Source organism: Camelus bactrianus, chromosome 11 (genome assembly GCF_048773025.1).
Source record: "Camelus bactrianus isolate YW-2024 breed Bactrian camel chromosome 11, ASM4877302v1, whole genome shotgun sequence".
Classification (NCBI taxonomy): domain Eukaryota; kingdom Metazoa; phylum Chordata; class Mammalia; order Artiodactyla; family Camelidae; genus Camelus; species Camelus bactrianus.
The window spans coordinates 47,626,072-47,651,812 of NC_133549.1; the positions used below are offsets into that span (position 1 = coordinate 47,626,072).

Sequence of the window (25,741 nt, forward strand, 5' to 3'; positions counted from 1 at the left end):
GATGGAACGAGTCACCTTTTTCTCATCCCATGTGGTCTCCCTGTTAGAACAGAAGAGTAGGCTTGGTGACCATTTGAGGGTAGTACCTGATGAAACATTTTTATGTATTTGAATTTCCTCTTCCTTCACTATTCATGGAACTGAAATTTGAAAAATGAAAAGAGCAGGTGTCAGTTGAGAACTGGTATTGAAGGGTTTGCTTTTCAAATGTATACTGAATCTGAGAAAGAATGGCAGCTATCTTCTGACAATGGTGCTTTAAAAGATTTACATAACAGACACTTAGAAGGAATAAATGCCACCCCTTTGGTGTTATAGAGGCATTTTTTCTTTATCCATCACATTTTAAATTTAGTATCGTAGCACCTTCCATAAAATTGGCCCCTTCTGTGAAATGTTGAGCTCACCTTGTTTTAGAAAAAGTGCACTTTCATTATATTTAGTTTATTCAGAAAAGCGTAGAGTCTCTTTACTTACTTGAATTGTTGCTCCAGTTCTGTTTTTGTACTGTCTCCCTTTGGCCCATATCAGTCTGTCTAGTATAAAAGTTAGCAGATTCCACAAACAGGGCACAGGTTCTAAGTTAGCACAAAGTAATTGTTCTTTTTCTACACAAAAGGCAGGACAGTGTATAGAAGTTGAGTGATTTTTTGTTTGTTTGTTTACAGATACCTCCAATTAATTTGCCCAGTGATCCTTTCAATATAGCAGTATAAACACCGGAGAGTTTTAAAAGAAAAAGATTATGGGTACTTTAATCCTGGGTACTACCCCCTGGAAATTCTGACTTAATTGTTCTAGAGTACAGCCTGAAATGAGGAAACTTACACGCAAAGGAATTGATAACACATCAAAAATTATTCACCACTGGTATGCAAAGAAACTAGGATTTGACGTCAGGTCAAAGCCCACCTCTTTCGCTTCGTGGTTCTTTTGGACATAGCTGGAATATGATACTACCATACTTCTATCAATTTTCCTTAAAAGGGACTTGAAACACCATTGTATTGTATTCTTACATATCATATTATTGTATCTTATAGATACTTTTTCTGAGGAACTGTCTTTTGAGCTTTATAGAGAAAATTGGTGGAAGACAGAATGCATTAGAACATGCATTGTGTCTCAGTGTTTTCTAGAACACAGCGCTCACATTCTGTTATGTAGAGGTCTCCAGAGGACTTGACTTTCTAGAGCGTGTGGGGATGATTAGAGGAAGATACAGCAGCTGTTCCCTATCTCATAACGTATTGCAGAAGTGAAGAGGTGACTTTCATTATTAATTATGAATTAGTAAGAATTCCGGTTTTTATTTTGGACATATAGAGGTATGGGTTTAGTCTGAAACTTTGAATAACAGTAGAGGCAGTTTTTTTTAACATGAATGTGAATTGAGCTTATGAGACTATGATTTTTATAGTCTGAATAGCCATAGGTAACCCTATTCTCCAGTCTCAGCCCAATCTCCCCCAGCCCTTTCTATCAGGCCTGTGCAGTGGGGAAAGTGGGACACAGTCTCAGGTTTCCACAGCATCATTTAACTCAGTAAAACGAAGTATGCCTTCCAGTTTTCGAAACCTTATATTTTACACTATACTTAAAAGATAGCTAGCTGACAAGAACAATTTAAAAATAGCAGACCGTGGACAGGTGACAAAATGTCACGCTGGCAGCACCAGACTGCATTAACAAAAATCACCGGATGTCACACACTTGATTCTATTTTCACAGCTGATTAAACAGCAGTATTTGTTGGACAAAAGGAAGAAAACAGAATTGGCCTCATCTGAATTTGGAATCAGTTTTTCTTTTGCTGTTGTATATTTTCCCTCTCCTCCAAAATCCCATGATAACTGTATAAAACTTAAGGCACACAATATATTAAATTAAAAAAAATTATAAAGAAACCTTTATACATCTCTACTCCCTAAACTGGAAGACTATAAATCAAAATGTTAACCAAACTTGTCTTTGGTGATCTTGTTTTCTTCATTTTTCTATATTGTCTAATTTTTCTCCAATGAATATAAGTATATTGCATTTTATCATCTAAACATTAATTTTTGAAGAGGTAAAGAAAGTATCTTAAAGAACCGTATGTGGTTTTATTAAAAGTAATTTGCACTTAGTTGGTAAAAAATTAGATTACATTTAAGTAATTGGTTCTGATGAGTGTGACATTGACGGAGAGTTTCTTATAAAGTCTTTGGTTGATGATTTTGATCCTGAGGTCTGTTTAAGTCAAAGAAGCCAACAGAATTAGGAAGGATACCAGGAAAAAGTTTTTCTACCTTTCAGCAAGTAGTCATGCCTTCATCTGCAAAACATTGCCTAAGGATCCTGTTTTGCTGTATCTTTAGAAAAACTGAATTGAAAGTAATCAGTGTGGGATAGAGGAGGATAATTAGAAAACTTCCAAGCTTCCTTTCAGTTTCATCTTTTCAGGTTGAAAAGTCTCAAAACCTCATGGAAAGAGTACAAAAGGGAGCCGGCATCTGGAGGACTATGGAGAGGGACACCCCTTAAAGTGAGGGAACATAAGTAGTCCCAGAAACATAAAAACTGTTATTTGATATAGTGATTGTAAACTATGTAGTTCTTTACCATAAATGATTGTAACAGAGGAAATAAAAGAAGTTGAATGAGCTCAATTTGGGCTTGCTTGGTTTTGCTGATAACTCTTAATTATTCTGAGAATATTTAGGGAATATCCTGAGCTTTTAGAAATCACACCCACATCTGAATATTCCTGGGTCAAGGATTGTAGAAACCCTCTCTTTGTGCCATTTCCTTAAATTCTGATGGGCAGTGATTTTGAACTCATTCGGTTTTTAGACAGACTTTCCAGTGACTGGTTATTTACTGTTAAGTTTGAATACTTCAGAGTACAATGAGTAATTCACACCTAGTTCTCTTGGATGTTAGTATTTAGTGATAATCAATCCATACAGGATCTTGATTATCTGAAAATAATGAAAGAGAGAACATTGATATAGCTAACCAAAACCAGAATGTAAATTCTCCCCACTGTTCTTCTGGTGATGATATTTCCTGTAATAGGTTCTGACTAACATGGTGTGGTAAGTGATTGCATATGGTGTACATTAATTTTTAGGGATTCTGAAATGACTTAGGAGCTGGAAAAATCATACATAAAGCAGTTATATATATAGACATTGTTAAGTGTATCTTCTATCAGTGGGTAATTTTTGAAACTCCTAATAATTAACTTCTAGTAAATATGAAAAGATCTGCAAAATCTATAAAAAATAAAGTAGGCAATTCCATTATTTAAGAGATGATTCTTTAGTAATATGATTTTTCCATAGAAAATAATAAAATATATTCAAAAAGAATTTTCTGTAATGTAAATGCTAGCAAAATAGTCTCTACACAACTAGAGATAGATGTACCTAATTAAGTAAGTTTAACATAATAAAGACTAAAAATAATTTTTACTGGAAGTCCTATGATGCGCCATGGTAAACTAGAACAGTTTCATCAGAATCCATCAGTTACTGATGATTTTTCTATTCTCTCTCAACTCCCCCTGCCCCACACACATATCCATCAATACAAGTAACATTATGCTTATGGGAGTTTTGTCTTTTCCCTATCCCTTAATATGAAATGACCTTTCACAAATTACTGTGACCTGAAGGTCTTTAAGAAATTAGGGAGGCCTTGTCTAGGCAAAAAATTCTTTTTACTAGAAATTGATGATCCCTCCTTTTCATTAGAAGCAAATGCTCTGCTTTGTTCACTCTGATATCTTCTCTTTTGGGCCAAAGGAGCTTGATAATGCTGTTTGCCTTCAACACCCTGTAACAGGGTTTAATACCAGATGGTGACTGACCTTTTGCAATTACGTAACACTATATTTGTTCTAATATTCAATCACTTCTTCCTTATCTCCACCTTACTCTATCACTCTTCCCAGAAATACTGTTGACATTTATTTATTTAAAAATTGTGACATAAAATTAACATTGTCCTGAGAATTTCATGATAACCATCAACATATTTGAACATGAAAAAATATATATATATCATCTTTATACAAAAGCATTGTTCCAAAAACTATTTTGTTGAAGGAATTGGTCAAGAAAACTAAGTACATTTTTTTCCATATGAGACTCTCTCTGTTTCATTTTTCTTTTGATACATCCACCTACTTTCCCCAAATAATTAATATATCTTCCACTCTTAAACCCGGAGACTGTTAGTTGAAACATCTCATTTGAACTTGTCATCTTATAGAACAGAGGATGGCAAACATTGTCTGTAAAGGGCCAGAGAGTAAATATTTTAGACCTGTGAGCCATATGGTCTCTGTTGCACCTTATTCTTTGTTTTTTTAATTTTTGTGTTTGTTTTTACAACCTTTTAAAAAGGTAAAAATGATTCTTAGCTCGGCATACGAAAACAGGCAGCCAGCCCCCTGTTACTGTAAGGACAAAGGTCTGGAGACAAGCGTTATGCCCAAGGTCATATAACTAGTTAGTAGTAGGTAGGAGCAGCATAAGAACCCTAAATTTTTAGGCCAGTCATTGTTACCCACTCTATCTGCTGTATAAATCTTACATCTTTCTTCTGGTCACTATTCTGATCATTCTGTTGCATTTTTGAGCCACTAAGAAACCTTTATCTTTTAATTCCCTCTAAGCTTAAAATTTATATACTTCTTTGAATTCATTGTTTTGCTGCTTGAATTTGAAGGGCAGTATAAATTGTTTAAATAAAATGCTTAATCCAGGGAGTTGGCATGTTTAAATCGGAATGCGGGAAATGCATTAAAATTTCCTACTATTATACTGGAAGCTTCTTTTTCGTTTTGTTTTGCTTTATTTATTTGTTGTTATTGAGACTTTGGCTTTGTTTTAAGATTTTTCACGTGTATGTATTATGACTTGATTTAAAAACTGTTGTAACTGCTATGGCCTTTGATAGCATTGTTATAGATTAATCTGCTTTGGGTTTTTTGTGATGTTTATATTGTACAATGTATTTATGATTATATGAAGCATTCTTTTCTTTGTGCTTAAAATAAAATTGCTTTATTTTTTAGGACGCATGGGAATAAATTTCCATCATCCAGGAACAGATAATATTATGGCACTTAACAGTAAGTCTTCATATGAAATATTCTATAAAATTAGCTAACAGTCGAGTCTACACCATGTAATTTGCACTTTCTCAGTTGTTCATTTCATTTCAACCTTCCACTGAGTGCAGTTTAGACCATTATTCTACACCGGTGGTTTTTCAAAGTTTGTTCTCAAAGTGTGGTCCCTGGATCAGCAGCATCAGCCTCGTTTGGGAACTTACTAAAAATACGAAATCTCAGGCTCCCCCTACAGAGCTGCTGAATCAGAAACTCTGAGGATGCGGCCCAGAAATCTGTGTGTCACCAAATCCTGTAGGTGATTCTGATACAGGCTAAAGTTTGAGAACTGATGCTCAATACCAGGGGCTGACAAACTACAGCCCTGTGAGCTGTAACTGGCCCGCTGCCTTTTTTGTAAATAGTTTTTTTGAAACACAGCCTTACCCATTCACTTTTGGATTGTCTATGGCTGCTTTTGTGCAGAGCCCTCCAAAGCCTAAACTGTTTATTGTCTGGCCCTTTGCAGAGAACTTTGCTATCCCCTGCTGCGTACCACGGTGATCAGGGAAGGAAGTAGGGAGGCAAAGGGAGAAAGGGAGTGGGATAGAGAATGTGAATGAGTAAATCAACGTATTTACTTGTAATTCAGAATTCTCTCATTGTGGTAGATAGCCAGCAGTGCTTCAAACTGGACATCAGGGGTCTCCCGTTAGTGGAGTTTGCGTAGGAATAGTGTCAGTAGCTCCGCTGCTTAGAGAAGGTTTTGTCAGTATAATTGTTGGGTTGAGTTCTGGAGCATTGAAACCTTATTAAGTAGAAAGCCATTGTATTAAATAATACTGGAAGAAATATCTGGCTGGCATCAGTTCTCCTTCCTAGTGTCTGTGGACCAAATAGCTTTGCAGAGAAGAACAGTCTCTAAACAGAAATTGTCTGTTGTCTAAAGGACCCTGCAAGCCCTTGAATTCCTCAGGATTTAAGTTTTCTCCTCTATCAAATGAGTGATAGCAGCTTGTCTCCTCTCACCCTCCCTAAGATACAAGCTGACTCCCGTTACACATGGAAGACGTACCGGGTAAACCTAGGGTTGTTTGTAGTATTACCCATTTTTCCTCTTGCTTAAGTAAGGAAGTTGATATGCCAGTGGAGTTCCTTAGGGCATATTTTAGGTTATCTCTAAAATATGTATGTTCTATGTTTTGTTTTTTGTTTTTTTTTTTGGTTCTGACATGTAGTCTACCTTCCAGCAAGCACTGTTGAGAACCACTGGCATTGCTTGATAATCCTCAAGCTTGATAAACCTCATTCACTCCATGGCATATTTTCTAAATAGCTAGAATCCTCTCTTTTGGAAGCTCTCCCGACTATCTACCTCTATTTTCTAATTTCTAGAAGAAAGGTCACTTTACGTTCAGATTCTGCTACCTCTAATTTTTTTTTCTAAAAGTAGATATTTTGGGGTGAGGATTAATAAACACACTTAACTTGTTGAGCTACAGCAATTTTGTGAAACTTACTGAGAACAGTCAGGTGATGAGATTTAGAGGTGAATGCAAAAGAAAAGAACAGTATGATAGTGTGTCTGCCTGAAGGAATGAATATGTATTTTAGAAAAGACTGAATTTGACATGGTGTGAGTCCTCTTCTTCAAGGAGAGGATATAATTTGATTTCCTGTGTAAAAAATGAAGCAACGATTTTCTTTTTAAAAGGTTTTGATTCTCTAAGTCTCTGCTTTTAAATAAGAGATTTCATTTATGTTTTTCCCACTGTGTGCATGTTGCTGAAATCCCCCTTTGAACCTTGAAATTTACTCATCTGCAAGAGAAGGGGATTGAATTAGGTCATCTTAATGATTGCTTTCAGAATGAAGATTCTGCAATTCTGTAATTTTTTTAAAAGTACCAAAGGGGTTATTTTGTCAATATCTGTATCAGATGTTGATGAATTATGCATATTTGCAACTTTATGGCAGATACCAGAGCACATCTGTCTCCAAATAACTCTGTGGGTACTGCTTTGTTGGCTCTTCAAAGAACTAAAAACAAAAAAAGTTTGACATTTGCATTATTTACTGCCAGTTCTTTTCCAAAGTTAACTTCAACTTGAAATAATCAGAATAAACAAACTATCCTCCTTGGGAGATATTTGTGAGATCTACAGGTTTTGACAAATTTGCTGTGATAAAGCTTTTTTTTGCCTTTTGTATAGTTGGACCCAGCCCATCTGGTGACTTATGTGTGTAACACGTGCACTAACACACCTGTACATTTTTTGTCTTCCCTTTTATGCCTGCCATTTGTCAGGCCAACAGCTAATGTCCTGTGCCTGTTCTGTCCTTGTTACTTTCCCTGAACCTTCTTATAGATGGGGTCACAAATGACTAAACCTTTATTAATACAGAATTTGCGATTATTGAAAGGGGCTGGGTTGAAGTTGAACTGTATTTTCAGACAATTAAGAAAATGAAAAAGAATTGAGTCAATGGTTAAATTTTTTTAAAAAAAGGAAATGTGAATCGGTTGTAGTTCCTTTTTTCTTCCCCCTTTCTGCTATGCAAAATCTATGCTTCCTAACTCTTGTTAATAATGCTGCCATTCACTGTCTTCAAAACCCCTCCCATTCTTCTTTTACTTCCTTGATCTCACCAAAACCCAAATCTCTCCTGGAGACACCGTGTGCTCAGTTCTCCTGACTTGATGAGACAGACAGAGATGTCTGGTGAGCATTCTCACTTCTGAGTACTGCTGCCCAGCTTTGAATGGGCCAGTTTCCCATTTTTGGTATTCCTAGTGCATGTCTTCCAGCTATACTTTCCTCTGAGAATCACCACTGCTGATGTCATCTAGAAGCTAGAAAATGAAACTTGGGAGAAGAGGGTAGCATATCAACTATAGAAAACAATAAACTTGTAGACGTTAAGGGTGTGGAAGGACTTGCAAGATTTGTGTAAAGCCAAAGAATCTACTAATTTTCCCTATTCAAGACCATGAATCTAGTTAGAACTAGCTAGAACTTTGAGGAGGAAACTAAGAGACACATCTAAATTTTGGCTTTTCTCAAAATATTAGTCCTCAAGTGTTGTAGATTACAGAAGGAGCGATGGGAAGAAATCCCGACCCATCAGTAAGATCTGCCACTTGTCCAGGATTTCCAGAATAAAGTTAGTTCTGAGACAGTGTGCCCCTTCCATGTAAACTGTTAATGTGTTTTTTTCTTAACTTTTTAATAATTCTCTCTTTTTATCTTCTTTACCCTTCCACCAGAAACACTAGAAATTTGCATAATGTGTTTTTATTTTTCCCACTGGAGAAGGAAGGAAGCTACTGAGAGTATTTCCAGCTATATCTGTAGTATTTCCATCAACCAGATTTTTGCAAACACTAACAGTAGCTGGTGGTTTTTGCTTCTTTGGTTGTGGATTGTGTATGTGTGTGTGTGTGTGTGTGTGTGTGTGTGTGTGTGTGTGTGTGTGTGTGTATGATTATACTCTAGGTATAGAGTTGAGTTTAGCAGGTGTGGGCTTGTACAGGATTGATGTCTGACTTGGTGCTTCTCCCTTTATAATGATGATCCTCAGAAAAGGATATTGGTGCCTCTAGCATTAGTATAATGAACCAAATTTATGATCAAATTAATGTTCAAGACCAGAATGCCTGGTCTTATAATTTACTCTAAGAGAATCACTGCCAAGTATATCCATTTTATTCCTTTTGACTGGTCAGCTCTTTTCTGCAAGTAGAGAATGGGCTTAGAAAAACAGTGGACTGTCAGAAAGTTGCTTGATGAGTACAGAATTAGAAACAGAGGGAGTAGGGTGCTTAAGGGATAGTATCACTCAGCTTCAAGGAGATGTCTTCCAAGTAGACTTGTGACACCTAAAGTTGGAGCACTGAATTAGCATAGCCATGAAAAGTGTTGTCTAGAATCTGGCGGATCTGGCTCCACCTTCCACAATCTATATGACCTTGGGGCCACATTCTTAACTCCTCTGCCTCTGGTTTCTTCACCTGTAAAATGGAGATATTGATCACCAAAGTGGCTATATATAAATCTTGTAAAGCTTAGCATAGTGTCTGCCTAGTAGATAATTAATGTTCAGGTGAACTGCTCTTATGATTGCGTGTACTGTAATAAGGGTTGTTTTATTTAAATTAATGCCATTTGTTTCTTGATATCTCTCAGCTTGTAACCAGAGTCTGTTCCAAGTTATAAGAGGCAAATACGAAATTTGAAGTTCCACTTTCCCTCTGACATGGAGAGGTGATTGTTTGCTGTCACCCTTCCTTATCAAACTTTTAAAGACACTGATAAGTTGAGGAGTCCTAGAATAAAATTTTGGATATTTGAAGACTTAAAACTTTAATATCTTTAAAAAAACAAAACCCAAAAAGACGTTCACCTGCTTAAGAAACTCTGAGGTCCCTGGCTGTTAATACCTTACATACAGCTGATACACGAAGGAACTTGAAGCTTTAGATTATGCTGTCTTCCACTTTTCCCCTCTTATTAATGCCTGCAAAATATTTTGGAAGACTCTGCTTATATTTCTATCTGAATTGAGAACTGCCGGAGCATTTGTTGAATCAGAAGAAACGTGAAAGGGTTTTGCTATGAACTGTGTGTTGGGCAGACTCCCGCGTGGCCTCTGAGCCGCCTCTTCCCCGCCCTCGCATTCTCTGCGGAGGGTGAACTCCTCCGGGAGAGGCTAAGCTGAGAGGAAGTGGCAGAGAGGGAGCTGAACACATGATGCTTTTATGCCAGAATGGGAATAGAGCCAGGCTTGCTAGAATTCCAAATGGAATTTTCCAAAAATTGAAGAGTGCATTGTATTTCAGCTCACCATGAGTGGATATAAGTAAATAATTTATTTTATTTTATTTTAGCAGAATAGTAAGATAGTGAAGGCGTTATTCTGAGATTCTCAGATTGAAGACATTGTGTTTGAGTATTCTGAACTTCTAGAAGACAAGATCCCTGTTTCTATCTGAACAGATTTAGAAGTAAAATTAGTATACAATTGTGGTGTGAATATATTCTAAATGATGACTAATTAAAAAATGGAAAATGGTAATCAGAAAGAGATGTCATGATCTATAAATTCACTCAAGTTCCAAAATGTTTTGGAGAGATGCTGTACATGAACATGGTAGGGAACCTCAGGGCATTGTTGTTTTGTTTTGACCTTTTCATTTTACAGATGGGGAAGCTGAGGTTCAAGAGACTGTGTGAATTGGCTAGGGTGACATGATGGAGCCAGGATCAGAACCTTCTGCCTTTAGGTTGAGGGTGATAACTTAATTGTTAACAGTGGTTGCATTATTTTTATGCTAGGTTAATACAAACAAATTCAGCATCTCTGGGAAAATCATTTTTCTAATATTACTTGTCACCTTGTTTATGTTTTAAATGCTTAATAAATTCTCTTTTGCTGAAAAATAGAGTGATAAACCTGGTCTACATGGCCTGACATTGAATATTATAATATTCAATGTAAAGTAAAGTAAGTAAAGTCTGAAATATTCTTGGCTGGCTTTACTGGACTTTGGGAGAAGTACCTTGTGTGTGTGAATACGTCTGAAGTGCCAGGAGTTGGAATCAGGTGCTTCGAACCTAATAATGAAGATGTAGCAAACTAAAAAGTTACCTGCTTTTCCCTGTGGACTTCCCTGTTTGCTTTCTCCACTTGTATAAGCAGTAGAACCTGGAACTCTCTTTTTATAGCACTCACCACACTTGTAATTAAGTGTTTAATGTTGGTGTTTCTCTTTAATACATATACTTCAGAAGGCAGAGACTAGCTTTTATTCACAGCTGTTCATTGGCTTCAAGGGCAGTGCCCAGCCCATGGAGTAGGTACTCAGTCTGGGAGACTGGAAGAGGGAGGAGGTATCTGAGAGAGACTGTGCGAAGCAAAGTGTAACAGCCTTAGAGACTGTCTAGTCCACCTTAGTTCCTTCCTAAAGATATTTTTAACTTTTCCTTTTGGAAGATGGTAATAACATATATGGATGTTGCAGTTAACAGTTTACAGAGTGCTTTCACAGATCTCTCGGCCTTTGTAACGCTTCAAACGGTTTGCCAGGACGTGGTCAGGACTTGCCTTGAGCACCAGTTTTACCCCAGAATTATTCCCTTATCCAAACAAAATATGGCTATGTGCTAGAGCAGTGTATAAAACTGAAATGCAGTTTTTAAGATAAAACTAGAGACTTCAGAGGGTTTTCTAGATTTCAGCAAGTTGTAAGAATGCTCCGTGATCCGTTGCCCTCTGCTTTAGGGGCACTTTGATAGAAAAGTTGAGAGTCAGGGTCATCCTTTCATCTTTATTGAGTTCTTGTTTGAAACATGGCAGTGTCTTCATTTCTAAAAAAGGTAAAAGAACTTGCTGATGTCATACAGCCAGCAAATAGCCATCTATGACTCGGACACACAGGATATTCTGCCAGCCAGCAGAAATCCAGTGTGATTTCTTTTCTTTTGGGTTTTCCAGGAAAGATCACTCAGGTTTTCTGTAGCAACAGTTAGCTAAATAATGTGTTACTGATTGTGAAGAATTAGTGCACTTCCAGAAATGATCAGTTTTACTTTCAGAATGTAGTTTCCCTTGTTAGTGGCAGGAATTTTAACCACGCTTCCACTGAAGCCTCTAGTATCTGCAGACTGGGAATCTGAGATTTGACTGAAGACTTGGTATGTAGATCACCTGGAGGTAAAGTTAAGCATGTGAAACTTCACCTTTTCTTTGTTACCCTCCACACACACATACCTTTGTTATCTGACTAGAGTTTTTGTCTTTGTTTTTGTTTTTGTTTCCCCCTCCCCGGCTTAATATAATGGAAATAACGCAGTTTGTGGGGACCAAACAGATCTGAGTTTAACTCCTGGATCCATCACTCAGTTGTTACGTGTCCTTGGGGAAATTACCTGTGTTTTTTACTCCAAATGGACACATTAATCCTTTTTACCAACAGTAAGGTTAAGTGTGCAATGCTCGATTTCCAAACCTGGCAAGAAATACCTAACAAATGCTAGTTTCTGACCCTTCCCTCTTCTACCCCTCCGCCTCCTTTTCTTCCTTTTGAGTTAGCGGTGATTCTTAATCCTGGTTCTGCAATCAAAATGGGAACCAAAATAGAAAACACCTGTGACCACGCCAGCGCCTGTAATTTAATTGGCCTGGGATGAAACCTGGTTGTGGGAGTGGGCGGGACCAGGGGTGGGTGGAAAAGACCGCACCAAGAAGCAGTTATGTCTTGAGAGACCCAGTGCCGCCTGCCCACTCCCTACAGGGTCGCTCTTTGAGCATGAAGGAGTCAGGTATAAGGTATAAGGAGTGTGTGGTGCATTCCCTCCTAGTCTTTCTTTCCCCTCGAGGCTTCATCTGTTTTACTGTTCCCTGAGGTTTTTCCAAGTCCAGCCTAGGAGAGGAAACTGCATTTGAGAGGTCTGGACAGGTGAGGGGAGTGGGCAGTTCTCCCTGTTGCTGGAGTTCTTCCCAAATTCTCAGGTCAGTTCTTTTCCATAAGTTTCTTCCATGAAGGAACCCTCCTTCCCGCACAAGGGGAGCCTTGTTGCTCGGGAGGAGACGGGGAGAGCTGATGAAGGGCCCTGAGCACAACGGTACCCGTTTTGTTCCCCCTCTCTTCCCTCGATATAATCTCTTACCTGTATCGGGGGTTCAGATCTGTAGGATTAGCAAGCATTGGCTGTCCTGAATAATGTAAAAGTTAAGTATTTATGTAAAGTTTGAAGAGACCTCATGAGACTTTGACATAGTGGTTCAAAGAAGATGGTTTATTGAGAACATATGCCAGCTATTTGTTTGAGTGCTTGTAGGAGGCATTTTCAGATGTGATTTGGACAGACCGGTCCGTGTAAAATGTAAAATACTCTGTCATGTGATTAGAATCCTTAGAACTTTGCTTGATTTTCTTGCTTTGGGTGGGGGCAGTTAGTGAGCCATTTGGCAACGTGCTACTGAAATAAAAGTAAGGTGGTAATTAACGACTCTCAGTGGAATAATGTTGGGCCGCAGGTGTGAGGGCGCGTGGACATCAGCTGATGTGCGCGCATGCGTGCTTACTCTCTCCAACCAGTGATAGCGCAGTGATGCAGGGATTCTTTACGTAGGTTCGTTTCCAGAAAAATCTTTTCAGATTACAAATTTTGAATGATCTTTCTCAGTTTTAATGAGAAATTTAAGACATGGACTTAGAAATTCTCAAGTGATTACTTTGATAACATGTCACATATTGAGAGGTTTAATTAGTAACCCATATGGTAAGTATGGTTTAGAAGTTGATACCTGGTGTACGTGGACACTGCAGGATAGGATAGCGAAGACTTGAACTTACATTTTGGGCAAAATAGGAAAAATAATAGTGGATGGAAATGGAAAGGGTGGTTAGGGGTTTCCTAGGAAGCAGAGAAGAACAGATGTTAAGGCGTGTGTATCTAGAGTCCTATCCTGACCAGATAGGTGAGTATATTATAATGATACATTCAGAAGAGTGGGTTGAATTGGTGTGACTGGAACATATGAGTCTGATGTATGGAATAGTGGGAATGAGGATCTGAAAGTTGGTTAGAGGTCAGACGGTGAAGGGCCGTGGATGTTTGCACGAGAAGCTTGGACAGACAAGTGTTGTCTTACTGGAAAATTTGGTTTATCTGAAGGAGAATATTCAAGATGATATGGGGTATGGAAAACCATTTCTTATGAAGAATAGCTAAATATAACTTCACTGTAGAAAAAAAGATGAAAAGGAGATAAAGTAATGGCCCTCCAGTAAAAGTGGCATTAGGCTGGTGTTTGTGGTTATGATAATAGAAAGACAGCTGCGAGAAAGAACTTGCTAACTAGAAAGAATGGTCCTACCATGGACTGTAAGTCTTTACGTTTCCAGTCATGTCAATGGAACCCCAACATCCAGGGAGATTCTTTAAGGGCCACTGTGGGGGAAGGATACCTGACAGGTGGGGCTCTGAGTCCCTGTACTCCTTCAACCTGAACAATCTTGTTCAGGGAACAAATATCTCATATTTATTGGGGCTCACTTGTTGGAAGAGAAGGTTCTGGTCCTTAGAAAAAAAGTTTGGGGAAAAAACTTCTGGAAGAGGCTGAAATGAGCTTCCTTATTCCTTTACCTTAACTGTTTTTTTGTTTGTTTGTTTTATTAAACTATAGTCAGTTATAATGTGTCAATTTCTGGTATACAGCATAATGTCCCAGTCATGCAAAAAAAAATATATGCACATATATTCATTTTCATATTCTTTTTCATTAAAGTCTTTTACCTTAACTGTTGATTAAGGTATTCTAGCAGAGCCAGATAGAATGTCTTTGTGTTGGTCGTAGAAGTAATTCCTGTTTTGTTTGGGAGACTGATTAAAGATCTATAAGTTTCCTATAAGATTTTGTAAGCAATGAAACAGAATGTTGTAAAAGTTCAGTTGCTTAGCATGTAGGCTATAGTTTCATATGTTATTAATGACAATTAGATTTTCTGACCAATCCACAAAAATACCTATTACATTCTGATTGTAATTCATTAAATAACAGCTTTAAGTGTAGTGGTTAATAAAAAAAACAACAGTGTGATGGTAGTAATGATGAAATGAAACAAAATTTGAGTGAGAAGTTCCTTTTTATTAATCTTAGATTATGATACTAAAAGCAAACTCTTAGAGGGTGATAAGTTTGTGGAAATCCTAAATTAGGGACTTTCTGGGTACTTCCAAGGACTTTATAGATAGTTTGAAATACTGGCTCTGAATTCAGTCTTGGTGGTGAAGAGTAAAGGCTTTTCCAATGTTCACTGACTGGTATGTTACTTGACTCGGGCTGCTATAACAGACTATCCTAGACTGGATGGCTTCAGCAACAGGAATTTATTTTCTCTTAGTTCTGGAGACTGGAAGTCCAAGTCAGGGTGTCAGCAGGATTGGTTTCTCCTGAGGCCTCTCTCCTTGGCTGGCAGGTGGCTGCCAGCTGTGACCTCACACAGCCTTTTCTCTGTGCCTGGACTCTCCTGGTTGTTCTTCTTCTTAAAAGGACATGAGTCCTGTTGAATGAGGGCCCTACCTTTATGGCCCCATTTAACCTTAATTACCTCTTTAAAAATCCTGTCTTCAGGGGGGAGGGTATAGCTCAGTGGTAGAGTGCATGCTAAGCATGCACTAGGTCCTAGGTTCAATCCCCAGTACCTCCATTAAAAAAATAAATAAACAAACCTAATAACTACCTACCCCCCACAAAAAAAAAAAAAAAAATTAAAAAAAAAAAAATCCTGTCTTCAAATACAATCACATTGAAGGTTAGGGCTTCAACCTATGAATTTTGTGGGGGACGCGTTTCAATCCATAACAACTGGTGAATGGATAAATTGTGGTATGTCCATACTGTGCAGTACTACTCAGCAATAAAGAGAAATGAAATATTAACACATGTAATGACATGAATACATTTTGAAAACATTTTGCTAAGTAAAGGAAATCAAATATATTGATTCCATTTATATGAAGTACAGAGGGCAAACAAAACTACCATACAGAAAGCAGATTGATGGTTGCCAGGGGCCATGGTTCGGAGGATGGAATCAGTAGCAAAAGGGCACAGGGGAATATTTTAGGGAGATAAACTGTTCTATGTCTTGATTATGACGGTACTAGTTACATGACTGTATCTGATTACCAAAATTGATCATATTGTAAACTTAAAGTGAATGAGTTTTACTGAATGTAAATAATACATCAACTTAAAAGGAAAAAAAATTGCTTTAGAGCCAGTATGGACTTCGATTCCATCCCAGCTCTGCTCTTTAGGTAGCTGAATAAGCTGGACATCATTCTCTTTGGGTCTCAGGTTGCCCATTTGGAAATGTGTATTATGGTAGTTGCTTCGGTAATTAGTATAGACAACATCAGGTGCATTTAGCATATAACGCCTGGAACATGGTAAATTATCAGTAGGTTATTTTATTTTATGATTTTTCTTCTTTATAAACTGTGTAAGTAACATTAGTATTACACTTGACGGTTATTAGTGTTGCTTTTTAGGCTTCAAATAGAATGGAAAGATTTTTCTGAGAAAAATGGTAAGAGTTAAAGAGAGAACAGTAGGAAAAAAGGGATTCTATTTTATTTATTTTTAGGGGGAGGTAATTAGATTTATTTCTTTTTAGAGAAGGGACTGGGGATTGAACCCACGACCTTGTGCATGCTAAGCATGCACTCTACCACTTGAGCTACACCGTTCCCCCAAGGGAGAAGAGATTTTAAAATGTCCAAATACTTTATGTGAATGTAGCAGATGAAAATGTATCCCATTCCTTCAAGCATTCTTTTTACCTACTAAATTCATGTTGGTTTTGGAGGAGTTGATCTTATTATAATTTGCAAGATTTGAGAATTATTGGGGTAAAACTATCTTACATGGCATTTTAAAGACAAAAATAGAGGAAGAGCATTTATGAGACAAACTCCATCACTCCTGCTCTTTGAGAATTTACAGTCTAATTAGGGAAAAAGGCATATTTTTTATACTAACTTTAAGATCTTAATCCATCTTGTGTAGAATTTTTTGCGTCACTGATACTTAGATGGAAACTGGAAGGGACCATTAGATGTTCGAAGAGAATTTAATTTTGTATACTAAAATGGTACTCAGAAAATAATTTTACAAGGTGTTTTTCAGGAAACTGATTTTATTGCAAGGAAGGTAATTAACAGTTTATTCCTACAGTTGACCTTTAACAGTCTTAACAGATATTTCCAAGCCAGTTAGTAAAATGTTGTACTAAGATCTTTGTATCTTGTTCATTTGTTTTCGTAAGTACAGCATCCCAGGGGCTCTGCTCAAGTTCCTGAAATGGGTATGTGTTACTTTGATCCGAAAGAGTGGAGATAGAGATCTCTTTCCTTCTCTGCCTTCATTCTCCCTTTTCTCCCCCTCCTCTCTCCCTCCCTTCTCTCTCTGCTGAGCCACGCATGAGCAGTTTTGAGCCTCTATGTTAGAATCTGTATGTGATATTACTTTGTTTACAGAAACTTCAGCAACTTTGGATAAATCCATGTAGCTGAAGATTTAGTTTAGATTTTAAAATCAGATCATAAGTTGCCCTCAGGGAATCACAAGTATGAGTGCAGCCATTCGAAACCGAGTGCAGGCCAAGTCATAAGGAGTAACAGATGATCCCTCTTCAGTGCTGCCTCCTGCACCTAGCAAAGCACAGTACCGTCAGCACGGGGTTGCCGCTCACAGTGTGCTAGTCGTTGGTCCTGTACACTGATTTTTAGAATAGCTCTGGCATATCCCCCTGCGAAGTGCGTGCACCCTTTTGTATTTGTTCTGATAGATTGAAAATAAGTCTTGAATTTTTTTTTTCAGTTTAAGATTATTCAGGTTTAGGATTTAAAGACTACAAAAGTATTAGCATTTTGGACTTCCTGCATTAATCTTACAACCTTTATCCCAGTGAACCAGTCTAAAATATTTATAATATTTTGTTTTCCATTAAAGTATAATATATATGCCAAACAATGCACAGATCATAAATATGTCTTGATGTATTATCACAAATTGAACGCAAATTAACCAGTACCTAGATAAAGATCAAAACATTATGAATACTCCAAAACCCCCCTCAGGCTTTCTTCCAGTTAATACTCCTAGCCAAGGGTAACCACTACCTTGACTTCTAGAAAGTAAGTGTAGTTTTTTTATGGGGCCTAAAATTGTTTAATATATAATGAAATAGTAACAGAATTTTATCTGTAATGATGATGATGATTGATAATAAAGAATTAAAGTTCTTGGAGGAAATAGAACTTTGAAAGTTTATCACATCTTGTATCTAGTATAAATCTATACTAGCATAGGATATATTACATAGAATTAGTCACATTACTTCCTTTTTTTTCTATGTGGAATCGTTTTGTGTTGCCTCATGTAAGTTTACGTACTCAGTATTCTTTCTTGTTTAAAAGTCGTATTTGTTCTCAGGGGAAAGCACTACTTTTATGCTTCTAAATTTCTCTCCTTGATGTTCACTTCATTACCTCTTCCTTAGGGAAGAGTTTGACTGTAATTAGTCTATTTGCAAATGGCCCTCATGAGCAAATGTTTAATCACCAACAGAGGTGGCCTACATTCAGAAGGCCATCATGGCGTGTATTACTCCCTCTCTTGATTGCACACTCAGTTAACAAGCCGTATTTGTTGAGTATCAGCTTGATACAGAGCATTCCACCAGGTGCATTAGATATTAGGAGAAGTGTAAGATATTGACTTTGTCCTCTAGGAATTTAACACGATAGTAAGGTGGTTGAAAGTGTAGACTCTGGAGCCAGAGTGCTTAGATTCATATTCCAAGTCTACCACTTCCTGAGCTGTGTGATTTTAGGCAAGATACTTAATTCTGTGTCCCATTTTCCTTGTTTGTAAGAAGAGGCTAATAAGAATACTTAAGTCATAAAGATGTGAGGTATATTAAATGATACTAATACATATAAAGCTTTTTGAACTACTCCCCTCATGTAGTAAGTACTCAGTAAGTTTTAGCTGCTATAATAATAATCACCATAGAGATCATAGATAAAACTATTGAAATTTGGACCAAGGTAGCACATCATTATTCCATAATGAATGAAAGCAAATTGAATCATCTCAGATCACTGCTTTAAATTGGCTGCCTATTCCATATGACATCTTGCCTCCATGTTATCAGAGTCTCCAGACTGACATGAACCAATTTACTGTCTTGGATTAAAAATGAGAAAAGAGAAGAATCTATAAAAATTGTGAGAGTTTAAGGAAGCTTTGATTAAAACTCCCAAATGTATCTTTTGCAGCTTTTCCCTCGTCTCCAATTCAGGATGCCCCTCCCCACGCCAAGCCTTTCTGGATCTGTCCACTTTGTGTTCTGTGTTACCTGAATATTTAGCAATTGAAGACTTGAGTGAGCAGTATTCTCATTTATCCTTTGGGGTGTTAAGGTCTGATGAGTCATTTGTGCCTTAGTATGGTAATCAGATTATTTTTCTTTGAGTATCTCCCAGAAATCATATACAATGAAAGAATGGGAATGTGTTGTTTGGGAAAGAAATGAGTAATTTTGAAATACAGAATGTTTTATTTCCTCTCTAAATAGAGGTTTTGCAGTAAGGGGGTGTTGGGCAGCATGACATCATTGGGGATGGAGGAAGGGACAAAGAAATAAATGGTAGGATGCCAAAACTTATTTAATCTCTTTTTCAAAGTGTTGTCTGTTAGTATTGATTCACCCATATTAGCATATGTAAAGCAGGCTTTTTGGGGGGCCAGGCTAGGAAACTACCATTTATTATACATTCTTTGGGAAGATGAATTCCAGGTTCTAAAAATAAAAAGTGTGAAAGTTCCTTAATTGTTTTTTTTTTTTTTTGAATGCATTCCCTTTGTAAGTGAAGTAAACAGTAATTGCTATGTAAATTATGAAAAGCTGTTTTTCACTGAGAGTTACAGTAATGGAAGGAGTTAGAGTAAGTAGGGTTTGAACTGGAAAATCCTTTTAATGTTAGTGTCAAAGGTGCATAGGTGAGAGAGAGTGTGATGTCTGGAGAAAAGTGGGAACTAGAAGGTGAGATTGGCCAAGTGGTATTTCAAATTTCTAGCTGAAAAGTCTGAATTCTCTTCCTAGTAGAGAAGTAATTTTCTTTAATGCTTCTTTATACTGCAAATGTAACCCCAAATTATCCTTGTTTTTTGATTTTAAGTGAATATTATAACATTTCAATCCTTTAGAAAATGGATTTGAGTTTTCATTTATTTTTATAGAGCCCGAGGTTTCAAATTTGAAAAACTTTCCACTTTGAAGGTCACCTTAGATGACAAGAACTCCCAGCAATATATGTATGATACCACAGTCTAGCTCCATTGAACATTGTGACAGTGTGTTCTGTGGGCCTTGAGTTTTGAAGGGGAAGAAAATCTTGAAAGTTCTCTGTTCTTCAGCTTAGCCTGGCGTGTACCCATTGCCTTAATCCCTTTCTCCTTTTTCAGTTCCCTTTCTAGATGAAAAAGATACTGTTTCCCCCCCATCTGTGATACTGTATGGAAAGTAAAATGAGGAAACTAAGAGAAACTTCATAGAAAAATTTACGGAAACACATTCTGTAAAGCAAGAGCTAATTGTAAAATGTCTGTACAGTTTTTAGGGGCCTCTGTGAAGTGTGTGTGTGAGTGTGTGTGTGTATGTGTGTGAATGGTTTTTTCCTTTAAAGTGATGTCTGGTGGTAATATATAGTACAAATGATGATTTAGAAATCAAAAAATTTTCAAGGACTCTGTTTATCTATATCTGATGTAGATAATGGGCCGCCATATTAATCTTTATACGGCTTGTGAAACTTAAGCACCCATTGTGTCTTTTCCAGTGGCTGCCACATCCAGTTGAATTTCTCTTTAAGCTTGTGATTTAATTTGTACTCCTTAAAGATTTTCTTATAATATGTCTGTAGTGAAGTTGAACGGTATCCCCAGATTAATTAATTCTGAGAATACTTAGAAAAGGTTTGTGTGAATATTTTTTTTTATTTCTAAATTCACAACTTTGATACAAATACCCATGGTTTTCTTCTGTGTTTACATGCAGCCAGGAGCTATGGGCGGAGACGAGGTAAAAATTTTTTTAATGAGATCTTTTGCTTGCCAAATTGTAAATAAGTATGAGTGTGTGTGTGTTTATACCTGTGTGTGTGTGTAAAGCAATACTTATTGTATGATATGTTGTTCTAGCTTAATTATTTTAGTGACATAATTCTCATCATGTTCACTATAATTATTTTTCATTGTTGGTTGGTAATTTTTTTTTTTAATCCTAGTAAGAACATAGCAAAGACTATTTCTAACTGGAAGTTTTTGTTACATGGTTTATTGTGAATGATCTTGAGAAAATAAAGACCAAGCTTTTTTTTCTTTTTTTCTTTTTTGTCCTGTCTTCCACTGTGTTCTTTTCACACTACTTAGAAGAAAGAAGCTAGGTTTTAGAGGGCAGTTCTTGATCTTAGTAGGTGGACTGGTGAATTTTTTTTGTGTTTACAGCCAGAGGTAGATTTACCTTGAAGCTAAATGAAACTTAAGTTTCAGGAGCCCTCACTTTCATGGGTCCCTGCTAAGGTCTTTATTTTTGTATTCTTTTTCTGAAAGAGGGATCCTCAACTTGCACAGATTGTAGTCCCCGTAAAGCTTGCATTCTCTCCTGGTCGCACCCAAGCTTTCATTTGTACATTGCTGTAATCTTTCTAAAGCATTTCATATCTGTAATTTGTTCACATAATTTCATGAAATAGGGTGAGTCTAGTGTAGTAGAAAAAGTATGAGATTTAGGGTCAGAGACCTAGGTTGTCATCATAGCTTTATCACTTACGTCTGGTATCGTCATCTGGTAAATCATGAGGTAATAAAACCAAGCTTGTCCAACTTCAAGAATATTAGTTGGTGAAATTATAGTATTAAAAAATGGGAGAGGAAAACCTCTCCATGCAAACTAAAAGCATTCCACAAATGTCATTTGCTGTGGTGCTCATTTGCAGAAGCTGGGAGAGGTGAAGTCATTTTCTTGCCATGTGATCTCAAGTTAAAGTCAGAGCCAAGTCCAAAACCTTTGTCTTTTGGCTGCTTACTGGGTAACGTTTATTGTTCATCAGGCTGTCTCTGACTTTGTAGTTGAGTACTGAAGACAGGATAATAATATTATATTCATAGTATTTTATTATTTATTCCACAGTAAATATTCGTTGAATGGGTGAATACTGGTAAAACCTATGTATTTGCTTTACCATTGAAACCTTCCTTCATGGTGGAATCATACAGTTTTTTTTTTTTTAACATTTTTTATTGATTTATAATAATTTTACAATGTTGTGTCAAATTCCAGTGTTCAGCACAATTTTTCAGTTATTCATGGACATATACACACTCATTGTCACATTTTTTTCTCTGTGAGTTATCATAACATTTTGTGTATATTTCCCTGTGCTATACAGTGTAGTCTATTCTACAATTTTGAAATCCCAGTCTATCCCTTCCCACCCTCCACCCCCCTGGTAACCACAAGTCTGTATTCTCTGTCTGTGAGTCTATTTCTGTCCTTTATTTACGCTTTGTTTTTGTTTGTTTGTTTGTTTTTGTTTTTGCATACAGTCAGTTTTGTTTTCACTTTATGGTGAACAGAAATATGGTAAAGTTGATTATTTTTTAACCATGGAAGTAAATGCCATCAAACATTTTTAACCTTACAATTTAAAATTTTCAAGTGTAGAAAATAATATTACTAGAAATTATTTTGTAAGATACATTTTTTTTCATGTTGCTAGAAAATGGATCACTCTCAGGAAGGAATAGGGAAGGCCACCATCTGGAGGGTAGAGAGCAGGGGTTATTCTCTTCTTAGACACTGATCAGTTACCAGATCTTGTCTGGTTTCTTATTTCCCCTCTGGTTTCTCGGGCCTTGACCCTCTCTTTCCATTTCTTTTATTTCATCTTTCTGAAACACCACTTTGTCCATCTCACCCTCTTTCTCCATTCAGAATGCCCCATCATCTGGCTTCTCCCTGTTTCACCCACCTCATCATCTGCATTTTTTTCCCACCTCACCTTCCCCTGACCAATCCCTGTGCTTTCCCACTGTCGAGCCATTGCAAGTGCTGTCCACCTTTCCTCTCATTTACTTACCTAAAACCTGTCCTTAGTTCATGCATCCACACCTAATTCAAGTCTTACCCGCTCCCAGGAAGCCTTGCCCAGTGGCCTCACAGGCAGTGTTTCCCTCTGCTTCTGTTCCCTCACATTCTTCCTGCCTTCTCTGTATGCCCTGATTCTTCAACAAGGACAATTGTCTCTTGTGCCTATGACTGTGACCTACATAGAGCTACCACTTATTAAGTGCTTATTGTTGAGAATTGTTTTTGAAGTAAAATCCCAGATCTGTGCAGACCAGAGTTTGGTATTATGGTTTTTTTTTTTAAATTATCTTATATTTTAAAATCATAGTATGTTAAATGCAAGAACATAAGACCACCTGTAGTTTCTGAACTCCTGCAAAAATAATTACTCTTCCTGCTTCTGTGTTGCCTTCCCCATATCTATTTGTAAGGTTTGACTTAATCGTTTTTTCAGAAACCATGATCATTTTTGCATCAAGAGCTAAGCTAAACACTCCCTAGAATGACTTGGTCACTGCTCTCTATAAGTTTGTGGTTTGATAGTTGTAAATGAAGAAAATAATGACAAAAGAGAGAGAGTAAGTATGGGGCAGAGAAGGGGAGAGAGAGCACTGAAAGACTTGAGAGTTGATTTTCTGTAATGAGAAAAGACTAGGCAGAAAATTTTTGTTTCATGCTTTTAGTCTTTTCTTCCCAAGCTGAAAAAGAAAAGCCATCTTCATAAAGTATAGTGACTTAGTCATATGGGATGGGCAGGTGTACCTCATATCCAGTCTCATTCCCTGAAATATACTCATCTGGGCCAGCATCACATAGTATACATTTGATAACCTGGCAGATTTCCCCATACTCAGTTATTTGTGTGATCAGGAGTTATAAGTTTGATTTCTTTCCTCCAGACAAAATTTAGATTTCCCCCCAAAAGCATAAAAAGTGAACTTGTTGATATATGTTACTTTAACTGTGATTAAAGTGTAGCTGTAACTCAAAATCTATGCATTACATACATGTTGGTAAATATTTTAGGAATAGAGGGCAAAGGGAATTATCTGTGACAATTTTGAGATCTGTCAGCAAGAATTAGGCCAGTGGAATCTTTCACCTCTCCTGATAAACCTGGAAAAGCTTCCTGAAATAGGTAGAATTTCAGGAACTATTTAGATGATGGAAGGGGAGTGGGAAGCAAAGCACTCCAGGTATCTGATTCAACTTAAAAAAAACCTTCGAGGTGAGATTGGTATGACCAGATGCTTGGAGCATGTGTCCGTGAGTGTATGCAGTGGGGGCCAGCTGGAGAGGAGACGCTGGCAATGAGATGGGCTGTGCTGCCCTGATGAATAGTTTTTGACACAGTTATGTCAGGCTTTACAAGGAGAGTTTTCTGATACAAATAAGGAAAACAGGAGAGAACTTGCACATCAGTTGACGGCGTAGCCGGGGAATCCAGTATTGGAGGGTAGACTCTTTGGCAAACCAAGCACTTCCAGTAGTGTGGTTGAAATGGTAATAGTTGGAAAGAAGAATTAGGTGTGAAAGGATAGGATCTGAAAATGCATATTGATTGTATATAAAGTATGTAAAAATTCAATTCAATTTCCCAGTGATACCCACTTTTATTTTCAAGGTGCGTACCAGTAGACAAATGTTGATTTCCCTTGTGGAATCAAAATGACAGCAAAGAATGTTAACATTTTCTTACTGGAGTGTTTCTGACTTCCAGAAGCTTTGACATGCATCTTAGCTGCAGCCCTTGTTAGAAACTAGCCTGATAGCTTGTGTCGTGCATGATCTTGCTTACAGATTTAGCAGCACACTTGATTAGAATATATGTTGTGTTTTTATTCTGCATGAATTTTTATGGTTTCTGGGAGACTTTTGTCTGTAAGTAGAGATGTTGGCTATGCCAGCGCTCTTGGTGTTTAACAGAATTTCTTAGTTAAACGGCAGCAAGAAAATATAAAAGATATTTTAAAATAATGTAAATGAGCAAATGCAAAGAATGATTGGAGTTACTACTGGATTGGTGTTACTGTTGTAAAATGTACTTCTGTGTATATTTATTCCTTACAAATCTATTGACATTAATGGATGATTTAGTCAATAACAAAGGCTCTAAGAATCTAATAAAACAAACTTGCGTAGGAATTGGGTCTTACCGCCAAAAGCCTGCTCAAAGGAGAAGAGATCTGCTGTGTCAGTGAGACTGTGATACAAACATACCATCCTGCTAATTCTAACCCGGTTATGGGAGCTTTCTTGTCTAAAGGAATGGGTGGTCCTGGAGTGACACATAGACAGCTGAAGACATTTCTGAATTTTCATGGTTATAATACCTGAAATGTTACTGCTTATAGTGGTAGGAAAATTTGAGCACAAGTGGTGGTGAGGGAAATGAGACCACTAGATTTTCACTTTTGTAGGAAGTTGGTCTGGGAGGAGCCTAAACTAATAATGAAGGAGGGGTTCTGGGCTGTCCACCCTAATTTTATTTAGTAAGTTGTTTGTGTGTTTACTGTGGATCAGATGCCATGCTAGACTCTAGATCTAGTCTCCCTGCTGAATGTTCACTCTAGTGGGAAAGAAAGACAGTAAGTCTATAAGACAGAACATTTTTATACTCAAAAGTTGTGATAAGAACTAGGCAGGAAAAATGGGAGGTTCCCTCTGAGGTAAGATAGTATTCTCTGAAGAGATGTTATTTAAACTGAAATCCAAAGGATGGAAAGGCAGCTATCTTTAAATAAATTTTTTATTATGGAAGTTTCCAAATATACACTAAAATAGAATAATTTAATGAACTATATACCCATCACTTAACTTCAACGTTTTTGCTGATCTTGTTTCATATAATCCCCCACTTTTTTCCCTTAGACTATTTTAAAGGAAATTCCAGACATCGTAAGACAGCTATTTTAAGAGGCTTGAAG

General features: G+C 37.2%; 1 protein-coding gene across 6 annotated transcripts in view; it reads left to right on the plus strand.

The window, feature by feature from the left end:
* Window positions 1–25,741, plus strand: part of CPEB3 (cytoplasmic polyadenylation element binding protein 3) — a 164,725-nt gene that overhangs the window by 63,905 nt on the left and 75,079 nt on the right. For all 6 annotated transcript variants that reach the window (XM_074373958.1, XM_074373954.1, XM_074373959.1 and 3 more), the window contains one exon: window positions 5,069–5,125. In XM_074373958.1, coding sequence (XP_074230059.1) covers window positions 5,069–5,125 — 57 coding nt within the window. The remainder of the gene's footprint in view (window positions 1–5,068; window positions 5,126–25,741) is intronic.